Source organism: Heteronotia binoei, chromosome 18 (assembly GCF_032191835.1).
Source record: "Heteronotia binoei isolate CCM8104 ecotype False Entrance Well chromosome 18, APGP_CSIRO_Hbin_v1, whole genome shotgun sequence".
NCBI classification, from domain to species: Eukaryota; Metazoa; Chordata; class Lepidosauria; order Squamata; family Gekkonidae; genus Heteronotia; species Heteronotia binoei.
In genome coordinates this window covers 23,646,999-23,664,344 of record NC_083240.1, presented here as the reverse complement: position 1 = coordinate 23,664,344, position 17,346 = coordinate 23,646,999, and the positions used below count along the sequence as shown (strand labels likewise).

At 46.0% G+C, this 17,346-nt stretch overlaps 2 protein-coding genes across 2 annotated transcripts in view; one reads left to right on the top strand and one right to left on the bottom strand.

The window, feature by feature from the left end:
• Positions 1-805: 805 nt before the first annotated feature.
• LOC132587117 (C-C motif chemokine 5-like) lies at positions 806-4,394 on the top strand. The gene is made up of 3 exons (XM_060259334.1): positions 806-968; positions 2,600-2,702; positions 4,078-4,394. Exons 1-3 carry the CDS (start codon positions 887-889, stop codon positions 4,181-4,183), a joined length of 291 nt encoding a protein of 96 aa, XP_060115317.1. The 5' UTR covers positions 806-886; the 3' UTR covers positions 4,184-4,394.
• A 9,183-nt stretch (positions 4,395-13,577) lies between these two features.
• The window catches only part of PITPNM3 (PITPNM family member 3), a 128,748-nt gene continuing 124,979 nt past the window's right edge, over positions 13,578-17,346 (bottom strand). The window contains exons 18-20 of the mRNA XM_060259155.1: positions 16,743-16,926; positions 15,853-15,981; positions 13,578-14,685 (exon numbers count right to left, since the gene is read on the bottom strand). Of these exons, the coding sequence (XP_060115138.1) occupies positions 14,377-14,685; positions 15,853-15,981; positions 16,743-16,926 (622 nt within the window). The 3' untranslated portion in view covers positions 13,578-14,376. The remainder of the gene's footprint in view (positions 14,686-15,852; positions 15,982-16,742; positions 16,927-17,346) is intronic.

The window sequence follows — 17,346 nt, the reverse complement described above, 5'->3', positions numbered from 1 at the left end:
TTCTCCAAACACTTGAAACTGCTTTTTACCACTGGCCTATCTAGCTCAATATAGTCTTATTCATGTCAATTAGAAGAGTAATATAACGTTTCCCTGCCAGTTTGCCTCCTTTATTTGGCGAGAGGCCTGGATTTAATTCAAGGCAGCTTGGTGGTTTGGTTGCATCACCAGATTGCTCACCAGTCTCATCTCCATCTTTGTTGTCCTAAGGGCTTTGAAGGAAAATGTTCATGAAAGGCATATGTTGATGGCGGAGTGGATTAGCAGCTTCAAGCTGGCCCCTCAGTTTCTAAAAGTGGAGTGTGAAGGAGTGTCATTTGTTGCAACCTGGATTCACAGCAGGCTCAGGGGGAGGTCTTACCTCCATTCCCAAATTGGCTGCTTGGCAAAGCTTGTAGTGTCTTCCAGCATCTGGTTTTATGGTGAAACGGGTACAAATGCCCATGCACATTAGACATGTGTGTTATTCTGCCGTTCTTAGGTAAGTGTAGCCTCATTTGAGAAACAGCTCTCAGAGAAATCTTCTTGGCCAGTCTACCTTTCCTTCCTCCCAAGTTCCTGAGCCAAACTCTATTGGCTTCTTTTTCTTCACTGGATATGCTCCAATTCTCTTTTTGGCAAGCCCAGGCTGAATTGCAGAAACCTCTTCCAAAGAGTTTCACTTCCACATTCCGGTTCTCCAAATATAGCAGATTTGGGGCTATGTCATTGCTTCTCACACATGAAACATTAATTTTATTTCCAAGAAATCTCCGCCTCCCTTTTCCCTTTTCCCTCTATAAATGAGGGCAAGACCCTCATCTTCAGAGTAGAGCAAAACTGACTCTCAGGAACAACACCTCCTGCTTCTGCTCTCGCACCTGGCTCTTCTGCACTCCCAGCACAAATGGCAAGGATGAATTCCTCTGTGGCTGTCCTAGCACTTTTCCTGGTCGCCGGTTTCTTACTGCAATCTCAGGCTCAGCCTGGTAAGTTGTCCTTTTCTTTTCTCTCTTTTTCCCATTCAGGGGTGGAATGAAGGTTCTGTTCCTGTGAGCTACGACAGCAGCTTAGCAAGCCTTTAATAGCCATGGGCACCCCCAAGAGCCATGGTTTCCCAGCAGGACTCAGTGTGGCCACTTCAGGCTACACTGGCAGTGAGGATGAGGCATGCGGCACATCACGTGTCCTGTTCATGTGAATAGGGGCAGAACATGACCCAGGCTTCCACCTTCCCTGAGGAGCCTCTGTTGACCAGAAATGTTAGTCTCTGCAAGAAGTACTATCAGTTAACATTTTTCATATTTCAGTGAACAGAGAGGAAAGGGAAGCAGAGGGGAGGGAATGTACCTTCGTGCAAAAAGGTACTGTGTGAACAGGAGAAGAGAAAGCTACATCCTGCAGTGCAACTCTTTGGAAGGGTACACATCAAGCTACCTTTCTGTTGAGTCAGATCATTGGACCAGCGTTGCCTCCTTTGATTGGCAGCAGCTCTCTAGGGTCTGAGGTGGAGGTCCCTTCACATCACCAACTACTTGATCCTTCTTTAGGTGGTGATACCAGGGGTTAACCTGGGACCTTCTGCATGCAAAGCAGATGCTCTGCCCGTGAGCCACAGCGTCAGTCTCTTAAATAGAAACCCATTTGCTCAGAAGAGGTTGTGGCTCTGCAATAGAGCACCTACTTTGCAAACAGAAATTCATCCCCTGGCATCTCCACTTGAAGTGTCTCAGGTGGTAGGTGTTGGGAATCACCTTTCTCTACCCAGAATCTACCTTATACTCGCTGCTGGCCAGAGGAGACAATTCTGAGCTAGCTGACTCAGAGAGCAGTTTCCTAGACTCTCCTACAGCACTACCAGTGGTGCTTTTTTCACACCACCTGCTTGCATGACTTGACCCTGAGCTGCAGCGGCAAAGCATGGTGCTATGAATATTGGACTGGGATCTAGGAGATGTAGGTTTGAATCCCTGAGTCTGCTCTGCAAGCTGGGTAATCTTGGGCCAATTGCACTGTCTACCCCACCTCACAGTGTGGTTGGTGCAAGCATAAACTGAAGGAGAGGAGAAAGATGTTTGGTTCCCTACTGGGGAGAAAGCCAAAGTATAAGTATCTAAACAAACAAAGAGGATGGCAGATATCTAAGCTACTACAGCACAGCAGTTTCTCATTCAGCTTTTTAAAGTTTCCATTCCTGAAGTGAAACTTCAGTATTGAGCATCCAAATAGCACACAGAATTGGGACCCTGGATGTTGGAGTTGTCTCTGGAATATACTGCCTAAAAGCAGTTGCTTCATGGGTTTAAATTATGGCAGAAAGATACTGGCTAGATATTAGGGTGGGTGGATGAACATTCCTCATGGATGCTTTGACTGCATTGAGCAGGGAATTGGACTAGATGGCCTGTGTGGCCCTTCCAACTCTATGGTTCTGTGATGCTCTGTGGTAAGGCTGGCCCTTGGAAAATCCACAGAAGCCCCATGGTAGAGAAACAGGATTCTGCCATGGGATCAAGGAGACTTCTAAATCCTTTTCTGGGTCTGACAACTCAAGGAGCAGCAAATTCACCAAGAAGGAATAACTGATTTTTAAAGAGCTCTGTTTCTTTCTCTCTTTCAGGACAACACTCTGGCTGCTGCTTTAGCCACCAAAATAAGCCTGTTCCACTGAGGAATTTGGAATATTATGAAATCCCCAGCCGGTGCAGCTTCCCAGCTGTTGTGTAAGTATTGAAAAAAACCTCCACTTTTTAAAACCATTCTGTTTGGCTAGAATGTTATAAAGTGGCAAGTACTGTTATTATTATTTTTTAAACTGTCAGGCTTGGTCAATCCCTTAGTTCCAACTTTGTATTTGGCCTGTTGCAGCCCACACAAAAAAAGAAGTCTTCAGGTGCATTCAGGAGAAATGGATTTCTTGTGACAGAAGTTTTCATGAACTAGCACTCATTTCCTCAGATGCACATTATTGCAGTTGGTTCACTGAGGATGCCACTTAATCCATTTGAGGAAGTGGATGTTAGTCCATGAAAGATGCTGCTGTAAGCCTGGCAGGGACTCTAAGAATCTGTTTTGTTTTAAACTGCAAGGTTCTTTCTGGCTTAGTCTATTTAATTTTGGGGGTGGGTGGGTGGATTTTAGTGTAAATCCATACCCGCAAACATAGCCCCCAATTTTATTATTTCCAGGAAGTCCCAGATACATATCTTAAGTCTTTCATCAAATCACTAGGCTAACTGCTACTGTCTCACAGCCACACAAGAGTGATTTGATACATTTCTATCCTGCCGTGCCATCTCCTTGGACTTTAGGCTAGGGCACGATGTAGCAAACCAAGTCACAAAGACATCAATGAACCTAATTAAAGCAAATTAATACTCAATTCAAAAGCATTCAGACTTAATATACTTCAGAGTTCAAACAAAATTGGTGGGCTCACAGCCAGATCTCCCGGAACAGGTCCCCCTCCATTAAATGCTCTTTGGGAGGGGATTTCCTCACACATCTTCCTGAATACCTCCCAGGGTAGTTGTCAGACTTTCTGAAGTAATGCCTGCAATGCACCCAGGAAAAGAACTGCAGCCATGTTAAGCATTCATGCATCTGTTAACCATACTGATTTAAGAAGCCCAGAAGCAAAACTTCAGTGCTGGTAAACTGTCTTGTACCAGGGACCAATGTTCCCTCTAAGCTGTGGAGTCTTGTGAGCAAAAAGTCTACTTTGTGAGCTACTGGCATTAAAGTTGTGAGCTGCTGCATAAATTAGTTTGCTCTAGGGCCATTTTTCCTGAGCTGAGACAAAAATGTGTGAGCTGGAGGCTAAAAAATTGTGAGCTAGCTCACACTAACCCAGCTTAGAGGGAACACTGCCAGGGACCAACCCACCTAGCCTAGTAACACCCCCTTCCCCTACCGATAAGATGCGAGGTGGTAGAACTGGGGCTATGCAGTTGTAATTTGCTTAAAAGCTCAGGATGAAGGGATAAATTCCCCTGGGCTGAAGCACTGGAGCCAGCTCTGGGCCAGTCACAATGCAAGGAACAGCCTTTCCCAGTTTTCTGTCTTGGCACTAATAAGCTTCCCCCCTTCCCTTTGCAGGTTTTACACTAAACGCGGCATCAGGATTTGTGCTGATCCCAAAGCAGCATGGACCAAGGATCGCATGAACAAGCTCCCAGAAAATGGACAACAGAATACCCCCTGAAACACTCTTCAAGGGAGCAGGGGAAGGCCACATTAGACATCTAGTCCAATAACTGCACTTTCATGTTTCAAAAATGTTTACTTGTAAAGTTCAATTAATATTTAAATTATAGCTGTTTTTTAAAATATGTATTTTTTTATAAAAGGTGGAAAGTTTTTATGATGTGGTGCCACAAAGGCTTGACTTGTGAATAAACCTCAGGGAAAATTCATTCTTGAGTGCTTTGGTCTCTTTCAATCCAAGATCCCCAGAAGAGGGACTTATCAGATATAAAGTGTTTTTGTGTGTATGTGTGTGTGGGGAGGGGTGAAGATGGGCATAATATTTAGCAAGAAGGCTCAAGGGATACTTCATATACAGCCCTCGTTTCACAGTTTGTAAGAGAGATGTACATCTTCTTATGTGGTATAAGAGGGTTCCTCCAATATATACAGATTTTAAAAAGTAAAGGTAGTCCTCTGTGCAAGCACCGAGTCATTACCGGCCCATGAGACCACCAACTCATGGGGTGATGTCACATCAGTTTTCTTGGCAGACTTTTTATGGGGTTGTTTGCCATTGCCTTCCCCAGTCATCTACACTTTACCCCCAGCAAGCTGTGTACTCATTTTACTGACCTTGGAAGGCTGAGGTAACCATGAGCCGGCTACCTGAACTCAACTTCTGCTGTGATTGAACTCAGGTCATGAGCAGAACTTGGACTGCAGTACTGCATCTTACCACTCTGCCCCATGGGCCTTGTCCAATATATAAAAACAGGACATCAAATATATAATTATAAAAACTTGGGAGCTATTAGGTACTGAGGTTTTTATAATTATAAAAACTTGGGAGCTATTAGGTACTGAGGTTTTTATACCCAACTTTTCTCTACCCAAAGCAGTCCCAAAGTGGCTTACAGTCGCCTTCCCTTCCTCTCCTCAGAACAGGCGCCTTGTAAGGTAGATGGGGCTAAGAGAGCTCTGAGAGAATGGTAACTGGCTCAAGATTACCCAGCAAGCTTCATGTGGAGGAATGAGGAATCAAACCTGGTTCTCCAGATTAGAAACTACCACACTTAGCCACTACACCATGCTGGCTCTCATATGTGAGTGAAATCTTTTGGTGACCCAGGTAAGCATATTCAGAGGAAACAGACCAACAAATCCACCCTTCTGGCACAGAACTTCTTTCCATCATGCGTGCACATGAAAGCTTGCCCGGAATAAAAATTGGTCTTAAAGGTGCCATTGGACTTTAAATTTGCACAAGTTGCTGTTGTAAAATTTAAAGTTTGCAAATAAATCATGATTCTTCATTTGGGGCTCAAAATCCACTTGAAGGGTCAGTGATGCTACCTAGAAGGGGAGTCTATGTGGCTGGAGAGATTCAGGCTGGATAGCTATGTAGCCCTTCTAGGTTTGCTTCAGGAAGGAGGGGCGACTGTGTTGGTACCATTCATTCACCCAGGAGATTCTTGCCCCTGAAGCCAGGAAGAATAGTGTCCCAAACTGATACCTGCCAACTTTACTTGTCTTGAAGTACCTCACAAAAATTGGTATATTTTATCTTGGAGACAACAATAATTTGAGCTGCACTATAGGAGGCAGAACGGGACACACATCATATGGTGTAATGGCTAGCATGTTAAGGCTATGAACAGGGAAAACAAGGCACAAATCTCCCTGAATCTCACAGGAGAGCCTTGGACCAAGTGCCTCTCTATCTAACCTTACCTCACAGGATAGTTGTGAGGATTATAAAAGGGAAAAGGAAACAATTTAAGCTCCTCTTGAAGAAGGGGAGGTAGAATTGGATAGAGGGATCCTGGCTTAGTTCACACCCCCAACAAGTTTTTGGGGATTCCCTTTCCCTTTGTTAAGCCGGTCAGGTGCTTTGTGATCAAGGGCAGCAATTCAAGTTGCAGCCATTCCTCTTCAAGTTAGGAGCCTCTTGGCCTGGTCAGCAACATGGAATGTTCTAGAAATCACAAAGAAGAGATCCATGCATCCCATCTTCAGCTCCTCAGAGGAAAGAGAAAAATGTGACAGACACACTTAGGCAGACCAGGCCCTACCCTTCAGAAAGGGGAGAAGGTGACCAAGGTAAGCTAGCAAAGGCAGGCACAAGAGGTCTGAAAAAATGGAGGGAAAATGTTGTTTCAGAAAGGGGAAACATATCACACACCAGTCATAAAGGTGGGAGGAAGCTGCATCTTAGTAAAAAAAAGAAGACCCAAATAGCCTGATTGGGAAGGTAGGGTGCTTTATTCATAAATGTGTAAATCGTCAAAGCATTTCAGCAAAAGGATCCCCCAGGAGGAAGCCCCCCCCACACACATCAAGAAAGTAACTTAAAAGATATACATTGAAAGGCAAGGAAGGTGTTAATTTGCAGTGATTAATAACATTGTTAGAAGATTTTTAAAAACCAGCTCAACATCAAAATGTATGCCAGTTGTGTAAAAATCTCACACCCTCCCCCCAAACCCTTTTAAAGAAAATAATTGCTGTACATAATTTTAAATAGTCAGTCAGCCCTAAGGAGGTTAAAACATTCTGGTGCTTCCTCTTTCCTGTCACTGGAGAAGTACACCCAAAACTCAAAGACCACATTCACACAATTGAGGGTCTCCCAGCAGGGAAATCACCACAGGACCAAGAATAAGACTTTAACACAAACCTTCCCTGGCATTCGAATTCTTGAAAATGTGTGCCTGATTGGGTGCTTGCGTTTTGTCTATCAGTAGTAGTGGGTAAGAAGTCCAACTTAGTAGAAGCTGGCTATGTATGAGTATTATTTTCTTAAAAGTTTACCTGTCCCTCTTAACAGCAGCTTGACATCCAAAAATATAGAAGGATGCCATGAGATATTCCTTTCACTGTTACTCTAGTCAAGAGTTCTCAGCTCTCATCCCGTCAAACATTCCAGATGAGTACGCTATAAACTGGAAATGTTTTGAAACCATTTCAGTTGCATCTTCCCACAATATGTGTTTTCCAAGTCTGCTGAATCACAGTTCTCAGGAGGCTCTTTGAGAGTTTGAGAGTAGAACATGGTGGGTGGGAGAGAGGCTGCCCATGATATAGACAGATTCCTTCTGTCTCTCTGTTCTCCTCTGGTCATACAGGCAAAAAAGAAAATCCTGCCATTTTCTAAAGGCCCAGTGGTCACAACCCACATGCAGAAATCCTGTTTTCAAACCACTTTCAACTCTCTTTAAAATGTAGAGATTTCTATCTTTAGCCACTATCTGACCTGGAGTTCTTGCTGCTTCCCTCTTGAAGTGGAGACCATGGGGAGATGCTCCAAAGGCCCATACAACCCACCCCTCGTGCTCATAAAAAAGAGATATGAATGCAGCCTCTTGGCTTACTTACTTTGAACACAAGAGCTGAAAGAAATTTTCACCAGTACTGCAAAGTTCATCAAAAGTTTTCCATTTGGCCCAAAGTCTTGAGTATGAAACATTAATTAACGCAGTGGCTGACACTCAGTGGGTTGGGCAGTCCCCCTTCTACATACATGTAGTCAACAAACTATCCAATAGAGTCAGGCCGTGGTTTACCAAGGCCACTGATAACTAGCTGAGCTGGCAACAGCTATACATGGTCTCAGGTTGAGGTCCCCCCCCACCAGCTACCATATCCATTTATCTGGAGATGCTGGGGAATGAACCTGGGACCTTCTGCATGCAAACATAGGCTCTGCCACTAAGCCCCAGCCCCAAAGGAAGGAGCAAGCTGAGCAGGTGTTTGCTGCATCATGAGCCCCTACAGAGCTGTCTTCTTTTGCTTCATTTTGGAAAGACCTGACACATAACAAATGTGCTGGGAAGAGCAACAGGATGGCAAGGGGAAGTCAGTGGTGGAGAAGACTCCACCATGGCTGTGTAGCCTTGTCTTGTTCTTCACTTTTGTGCACCTCCTGATGCTTGGTTTGTTTCCTGGCCCAAGCTCTTTCAGTGTGCTCTCCATGGTCCTGGTCTTGATATCAGTGAAGTCACAACTCTGGCTTACCTGAGAGCCAGTTTGGTGTAGAGGTTAAGTACACAGACTCTAATCTGGGAGAACTGGGATCCCCCAGTCCTTCACATGCACCTGCTGAGTGACGCTGGATTAGTCAAAGTTCTTAAAGAGCTGCTCTCAGCCCCACCTACCTCACAGGGTGTCCGTGAGGAAGGGAAGGAGATTGTAAGCTGCTCTGGGACTCCAAGGGCGAGGTATAAATCCAATCTCTTCTTCCTGTCACACGACTAGCACCATAACTTCCTGCCACATGCTTGTAGCTTAGTGAGAACTTAGCTCACTGTGTTAACCTAAATGTAAAATGTTAATCTAATATACCAAGTACATTGGTCCAACTAGCTCACTATTTCCTGCTCTAATGGGTGGCAAGTCTTTTCTAGCACACGCCTTGAAATTCTGAGAGATTCAGCAGCAGAGATGGATGTAAAAAACATTCCCTGACAAGAAACGTGCTATGACGCACCACTGAGCTTAAGGTGTCAAATGCTAAATTAGAGGCACAGAATCCGAACCGTCTGAAATCAGCTCTTGAAACAAGAATCCTGATGATACACTTTTAAGGAGCAAATCTGTTTCAGCTCTGTTCATAATGCTGGGGTTGGGGTCTTTCAGCAGGCTGCTTCTGGGGACACCCCTCCCCTCCTTTGAGAACCCAGAAGAGAATCATGACCCAACCTTCTTTTGAAGATATTCTCCTCTGTTTGGCCTATTAGTAAATACTCCTCTGTTTGGTGGCCAACTGGTTGGCAAAGATTGCCTGGAATAGTTTGTTCAGCCCCTGACAGACGCCAACTCAGATGCAGGAAAGACCCTTCAAGCTCTCACTTTGGGTTGCATGTGTGAAAGGAGGACACCCTCCCTGAGAACCAAGGAGGATGCAAGCAGTACTACAGTGTGGAACAGGTTCAAAAGGAAAATAAACTGAAGATGAGCTCAGAAGAGTTCCTCCCTTGGGGAAATAACCTACGCAAAGATGTAGGTTAACCTCCGCTACAGTTTACACAACACAGAATGCAGTGCTGGCAAAAGGAAACAGAGGCAGAAGCACTGCCCAATTTTCACAAACATCATTTCCTGCTTATGCAGGTCAGGAGTAAAGCACCAAACGGAGAGAAAACGCCAAGTACATGAACAGCATCTCCGGCTCAAGTTCTCTTAGGTGTGAAAACAGGGAATGGATCATGAGACCAGGAGGGGGGTTGATTTGTGAATGCCAGCAATCCCTCTGGTCTTCAAGCACCTAATAAAACACAGAGGCTGACTTGACAAAACCCTCCACAGAATACTTTGGTCGAGCTCAGCTGGGCAACCCCAGACCATGAGCAGAGGCCGCCACTTATCTCAGCACTTCTTAAAAGTGAACGCCCTGTCTCCGACGAACACTGCTACTTGTGCCTGGAGCAGCGTCTGCTTCTCCATATGCTACCACAGGACAACAAAAGAAACAGCCTGTATAAAAAAGGGAACATCCATTATAAAGTTGACGGCAGAAGCTACACCAAAACACTACAGGTATTAAACACATACGCACGCACACAGCCCCACACACAAAACACATCACACACTTGTGGAAGTGCCTTTACACAAGAACGCACGTTAAGCAGCCCACTGTTATTATTCACAGCTGTTGAAAGAAACACAAGTGGAAAAAAAAATGTGGGTCTCCCGGAATAGAGAAAATCGATAAGGAGGCATTTAGCAGTTTTAAGGACGTGCCGGTTCCTTGAGAGGGAGGCTCTAAAGGTGCTGATTTTGGCCCCTCGTGAAATAATCAAGACTGCCTGTTTCAGGGCTTGCTCCATGCCTCATCTCCAGCAAAGAGAGTGCTGGGATGCAGGGCTGGTAGTGGCCGTAGTTACATGGAGTTCAGCCTCACAGATCTAGGTATGTCCAGCCTGCAGAGACACAGTCAGCTCTTTTGAGATCTTCAGAGAGAACCTGCCAAAAATCCAGAGTCTGAATCTAGAGACTGCTTCTGTTTATCCCCACTTTCCATCTCCCTCTTGTACTCTTCCTTGTATCCAGTTTCAGACCGTAGGCTCTCAGGGCAGAGCTCTGTCACTGTCACTGATGGTGGTCTCACGATAACAAGCAATGACAACTTCCCTTACCTAAATCTTATTCTCCAAAAATTCTAGGTGTTCCTCTTTGGATCCTCTCTTTCAGTTTTGCTACCAAAGCACCAGCCATCTGGAGAAACAGGGTGCAGTCCCAGCAGGGAGCAGGATCTTCCAGCACCTGTGCAGTCCCGTTTCCACCCCACCCCCCCGCTTTTGTTTTTTTTAGAATGTCAATTCTTGTAACTTTTGGCTATTTCAAAGACAAAACCATGGAAAGCTCCTGCGAAGATGAGTCCCAACTCCATGAAACTGAGAAGTATAAAGTCTGGATCTTCCTAACTTGGCCCCAGTTTTAGACTGCAAGGTTCATGCAGCCCCAGAGAGAGTAAAAGCAGGAACACACCAGCAGTTTGCCATGCTGAAAACTGCCCCCCCCCTTCCACTTGACATTAGCGTAAGGGCAGCCACGGCTAAATGCTTGCAAGATCTGCCATTGTGTGAGACAGAAGGAGAGGAATATATTAATACACAAACTGTAACTTAGAGTGAAAAGGGGGACTCCCTAAGAGCACCGGCTGACAATCCTGTGGTCGTCAACAGTCAATTTCGCTATATCTAGTCTGACGTTCCAGCAGATCTGAGAGGGCTCTGGAAACGATACCGTTCTCACTTAGTGGACCTGTTTGCTCCCTAGACAGTCTGTGCCATGTCAAGATCAGACAGTTCTAGTGACGAGAGAATCCTTTCCATTCGAACAATAAAATGCACAATATGAACGATATGATGCACAGATCTTGAGCAGTGAACAGTTATGGTAAGCAGTAAGAGACTCCATACCTGCTATCATACTTTCCTCCACACAAGGGCAACGATGCCTGTGCCCAAGGGTCTAGCCACAAGCTATTAGCCACAATCTGCCATTGTGCGAGACAGAAGGAGATGAATTTATTAATACACAAACTGTAACTCAGAGTGAGAAGGGGGGCTCCCTAAGAGCACCCTGTGTCCAAGGGTCTAGCTGCAGGCTATAAGCCACAGCATATTGTTGGAACTCTCTGGGACAGTGATGCTCTGTATTCTTGGTGCTTGGGAGGAAGCAAAGTGGGAGGGCTTCTAGTGTCCTGGCCCCACTGATGGACCTCATAATGGCACCTGTGTGACACAGAGTGTTGGGCTGGATGGGCCATTGTCCTGATCCAACATGGCTTCTCTTAGGTTCTTAGCATGAAGCATCCTTGTGGAAAAGTGGGCTGCTGGAACCATGTTGCTGGCAGGTTCATGGCTGCAAAATGCTGCAGAACAGAAAAATGCACCAGCATTTTCCATTCCAACATCATTGCACTTGAACTAAAACTATAAGCACCCGGTGGAAACAAGACCCTACAGTATTTGCACCCCCCCTGCAAATGCATATCATCCTTAGTGAAAATTCTGCCTGAGGGGCACCACACTGGAAAATCCATGAAGATGGGGCTAGACAAATTATCGAGGGGGGCAACTAAAATGGATTTGGGTGCAGGAGAACTTTTTGAATGAAAGAAAGTGTGAAAGAGTGCAAAAGAGAGAAAAATGCCAAGGAGGGGCAGGACCAGAGAGAGCTGTGACCTCTTAAATGACATGGAGGAAGAAACAATTATCTCCCCTGCAAACCTAGTCATTCAGAACAACAAAAGACACCCAGATTGGCAGCAGGTTGAGGACACAGAACTTCATACAATGCAATCAACTACCTGCAGAGAGAGCTTCACAGGTCAAAGCCTGCCTAATTTGGCAGCAAATGACCTTACAATCAGCAGCCCTGCTGAATCAGGCTAAGGTGGATCTGTTTTGTCAAGAATCTGTTCCCTACAAAGGCCAACACAGACACTTCGGGGAAGCCTATGGGCCTTCCCCAGGTGGTTGCCCTCCTAGCAACAGGTGTTCAGAGGACCACTGTCTCTTGAGCATGGAGGTTTCATCTAAGCAATGCCACTAAATAAGTACTGATAAGCTCTCCTCTGTCAATTTGTCTAGACACTGTATAGAGCCAGGTAGGCTAGCGAGCATCGCTTCATCTTGTGACACTGTGTTTCAAAAGTTCACTATACAGCGTGGTGGACTTCGTTTGATCTGTCCCTGCCTAAACTGGACATGAAACTAGCAAACAGAGTTTGTGGTGGGGGGGTTCCCCTCTAGATTTTGGAGTAACCTGTTGGGGAAAAAATAAACACGTCAAAGAAAGAGGACCCGTGCATGCATGGCAGAGTGAGCAAATAGATGATGCCTATGTATGGCTCTCCTTCCATCCATTTGTAGAAGGCCTCACCAGGCTGCCTTCAACTAAAGAGTCTGGTTCAGCCTTTGCCTCCATCTGGCTCCCCAACAGGTAGGTCTAAAGGGAAAGGTCCACAGCAGCTACCAGATTTTTTTCCCCTCAAGTGAAACAAAAAATATCCAGATGGGACACTACAACAGTCTCCAAGCTGGTGGACCAAAGTTCTGATCCATCACAAGGACCTAAACCCTAATGCAGGGGTGGCCAACAGTAGCTCTCCAGATGTTTTTTGCCTACAACTCCCATCAGCCCCAGCCAGCATGGCCACCCCTGTAGGGCCTAATGCATCAGCCAGTCATCTTCAGCACGTCAATGCTGTCAGTGGACTGGGTCCATAACTGGGAGCCAGTGGGGTGTAAGAATATCAGATTAAGATCTGGAAAACTGGGGTTCAAACCCTCAATCAGCTGTGGAGCTTTGCTGATTGACCCTGGGCCAGAGCCTAGCCTACCTCGTGGGGTTGCTGTGAGGACTAAATGAGAGGAGAGTAACATATGCCTCGCTGAGGATCAAAGGAGGAAGGTACAGCCAGGTATGCCTGATGCCTTACTCGGAGGAAGGGTGTGATAAAAACATTCTAGAGAGACTCAGAAACCAAAGGGCAAACTATCTGTTTTCATACATGATAGCCATGGAGGAGTCATGTCTGCCCACCTTCTGGTAACATCTCAGCAGGCTGGAAGGAAAGTGCATGAGAGTTGGGGGGGGGGGGATGAGTCTACCTGCAGGTATGTGGGGGAGAGAGGAATGGGGGGACTTGCCTTGGCTACTCAGGACCCACATTTAATACCAAAAAAGGAGACACACCAAAGTCTTTGCTTGAAGCACGGGGAACACCTGCACAGTCAAACAAGTTCCACGAGACACCACAGTGTGCGCAACTCGGACACCTGTGAGATGCCACCACGTGTGGCAACACTGACGTGTGCTTCCGAGCTCTCAGTGGGGGGGGGGGGGGGGGAGAAGAGCTGGGCACGGACTTCTAGCACTATTTGGTTTGTCAAACGCATTGCTCCAGTGTGTCTTTTTTATTTTCTCATATCCAAAAACCAGAGCATAAACATCCAGTGGTATGGCAGGCATCTGATTCCAACCCTCCAAAATGGGTCCAACAGACCTTCAGCCTGCAGACCTGCTTTTAATGGGTCTCTCCTCCTCCTGCCATTCTTTCTGAAGAGGCCAAGTTCTGTTCTGTCACGTTGTTTTCAGATGCATCCTCACATCAACCCGTGTAATTCCAGCAAAATGTCTAGATCTACTGATTTCCTGGCTTCGAGTCAGCAGCACAGTTGAAAGACATTGATCCTGGGTGTTAGGCACCCAAGAGATTCTTGCCAGCACAGCCAGCTCGCTTGGTTTCAGTCCAGGACTACCTGCTTCAATTTACCTTCCCCAAAGCCATCGATGCAGCATCAGGATACCCTTTTAAGCTGAGAAACAGGGTTTGGATGCTGCCAGTAATGCTCTCCGTCAGGCACTTTCTCTCCTTGGATAATGCTGGAGCTTTTCTTCTTTCGTTGTGCATTTTTGTAACAAAGTAAACACAGAAAGACAAGCTCCTTCACCTGTCCGATGCTGCAACCTCCGGAGCCAGCGGGTCTCCTTTGCTCTTAACATTTCCTGATCGGACACAGACGAGAGGAACAAACAGGAAGCACGCCTTGGGGGGGATGTAGAAGGCAAAACCCGGAGCCTACAAGGGCTCTGGCTCCTCTCGCTTTTGACCCAGAAGCTGCCCCAAAAGCCTTGAGGAGGCACGCCTGCAAGCTGATCACTGAATGCCTTGAGCCGTGGCTCCACCCTGGACAGTCGCTATGGAGCAGGCTCAAACTTATGAACCCCGCCTCTCACCCACCCAATGGGAGGCAAATGCCGGTCATGGTCCTTATCAGACTCAGGCTGGCTTTGGGCACGCTCTGGCTTGGGGGTCAAGGATGGCGGGTCAGGCTGCTGGACGGACATAGTCCTTCGGAGGTGGTTCCTTTTACGTAGAAATTCGGGCTGGGAGTGTAGGCCAAAGCTGCCCTTCCTCAGAATCATGCGTGAGTTGTTTTTCTTGGGCCGGGAGTGAAGGCTGAACTCCAGGGAGGCCAAATGGGATGCATAGCCTTCGCTGAGGAACTGGTATGGGGAAAAGACAACATGGAAGAAAATAAAAGAAAAACGAGTAAGCAACACAGCACCCTGCTGGTTGGTCTGCTCTTAATTCTTCTAACTGGGTTACTCCTGTATCCTTTACCTGAATGTCAAGTGTGTGCCTTTGAAACCTACACTGAGTCAGATCCCTGATCGATCACACTCCAGATTCTCTCCAGGGTCATGGACAGAGAAAAGTCTTTATTAGCACTCCTGAATGAAATTCTCTCTTTACCCAGTTTCTCCCTGAAATCCACCAATCCATTCCTTCCCCTCTTTTTAAGATTTTGGTGTCAGTTTCTAAGAAGGGAAGTTCTGCAAAATTTCAGAATTCTGCTCCATAAGTGCTCAGACCTGACCCAGATAGCCCAGGCTAGCTTAACCTTGGTTAGATCTTAGAAGCACTGACTAGTATTCAGATGGGAGACCTCCAAGGAATACCAGGGTTGTGACATGAAGGCAGGCAATGGTAAACCATTTGAAAACTCTAAGGGGTCACCATAACTCAGCAGTGATTTGATAGCATACACGAAACAAAAGTGTTTAGGGGCAGGCCATGCCTTCCCAAACCTTCCTCTCCTCCTGCTAGAGCACCACCCTGTGGTATGTAAAACAACTGAAATTCCAGAAGTGTGTTAACAGAAAACTACATGGAGAAATGAAAAACAAATCAGAGAGAAACCCCTCATTTAAAAAGCAAAAACAGAGAATAAGAGGGATAAATGGGTATATCTAAGAAAGAGATTTTGGTAAAAAGAATCCCCCTCCCCAAAATAACAGCAGGCTCTTAAAAGATGCTGGTGATCAATTTGGAGACTTTTCCCCATGCAAAGCATGTGACTGAGCCAAAGCCCATTCCCAAGAAAGCAAGATTATGCCATGTACTTAACCACATCCATGCCTTTTGTGCACGTAGAAAGGCAGTATCTGAACACACCACTGTTTAACTCGGGCACACATTGGGGTCAGCCACTAATGACACAAGCAAAGTACACCTTGGTTGCTGGGAGCCTCTTGAGACTTTGACCAATGTCTGGATTGCCACCCACTGCCATGGCAAGTTCCACATCGGATCACAGAACCCCTGTTTCTTATGCACCCTCCCCCAATTCTGCATCACAATAGTATTTCCTGTCTTGTGGAGAGAGTCACCTGGCACTGCGTTTGGTACTTCTTTGCTGGCCGGCCAACGATGTAGATCTGGGAGGGGGAGAGGCCCAAAACATTGTACACGGAGATGTCCTTCATGGAACCGTAGGCAGCACAAATTTTGATGTGGCTCTGCAGTGAAGAGAGACATGTTGAGAGTTAACCTTACAGGCAATAAGCAAGGCCAGTGATCCATCATTACTGGTCTTTATGTGTTTGGTTTGCTGACCCTGGTCATCTCTCATTAGTCATGGACTCCAAGGCTGAGACCAGAAGCTTCCTCATGGCCTGACTTGGCCTTGAGCTACCTGGGACCATGTGTGCTCTGAGGTCTGGAAGCAGGGAAATCGTTCCCACTACTCCGTGGAGAGATACTACTCTGTGGAACGATACCAGCTATGGAATAGTAGGAATGATTGTTGAGTGAAACTACTGGACTGGTGTTCTGGTTAATAAGTAATAATTCTCTTTTGGAAAACCGTTTTCTGGATGTTGTTGAAAAAAGCCACTTGCATACAGAAAAGCGGCAGGGAAGCCCTTGGCTGACGAAGGTGTAACACTGAAACCGGTCCCCACAGACTACAGGCTTGCCGTTTGGCTTCTTATGGAGAAAAGAAACACTTTGAAGACTACATTCGGGATGCCAATTATAAAGGCTTGAAGAGACTTTTTGCCATGAGCATTTATGAGAGACTTTTTTGAGATGTTTATTCTTTGAATGTATTATTTTCTAGACAGTGTTAATTAGAATTTTGCACTGTGCCACGATTTTCATCTATTTTTGCCAATTTCTTAACTGGGTTTCTTCCTTACTTCTTGGATTGGCCCAAGACATGGAGACTCAGCCAATTACAGATCATCACTAAGGGGAAACAAGGAGAAGATCAGACTACCTCTTGCACTAGATTCCGGAGGAAAATTGTCTTCTGCCGTAAAGGGTCATGGACAAGTCCATCAGAGAAGAAGATCATCCCTTGGGGGAAGTTGTGCTGAGAGAGCCATGAGACAACCCGCTGCTTCTGCATGTCGGGGCGCCCTGTGATGTAAATGATCAGGTATCCGAGATCTTGCCAGTGTCTGCATTAGGAGAGGGAAGGAAGGAGCTGATGCTACATGCAAATGTTCATTAAAAGTCTGTGGCACGTTAGGTGCTGTACATGGGTAGAGGAGTGGCGACTGACACAGATGTGATGGGGAGAAAGTCATGTAAGAGAGGAAAGAAAGGGCACTAAGGAAGAGGAGAGACAAAAGAGGAGGAGATCCAAGTGGCAGGCTGCAGATACTTTTGGTCAGGGTTCAGAGGCATTGAACATCAGGGCTAGGAACTTGAGAGGGAGGTCTTAGAAGCGGAGGAAACCACCTTCCTCTTTTAAAGACAAAGGGAGCCTTGACTCTTGAAAGCTTACACCTTGGAAATCTTAGAACAAAGTAGGAGTCAAGTTTCACCTTTAAGACCAATGAAGCTTTATTCAGAACATAAGCTAGAAGCACACTTCA

What these genes read in the sequence shown, in the direction of transcription:
- LOC132587117 (XM_060259334.1), top strand. Translation starts at nt 887, where the DNA reads ATGGCAAGGATGAATTCCTCTGTGGCTGTCCTAGCACTTTTCCTGGTC. An exon ending in GCAATCTCAGGCTCAGCCTG is followed by an intron (nt 969 to 2,599) that starts GTAAGTTGTCCT and finishes TCTCTCTTTCAG; the next exon opens with GACAACACTCTGGCTGCTGC. An exon ending in TGCAGCTTCCCAGCTGTTGT is followed by an intron (nt 2,703 to 4,077) that starts GTAAGTATTGAA and finishes TTCCCTTTGCAG; the next exon opens with GTTTTACACTAAACGCGGCA.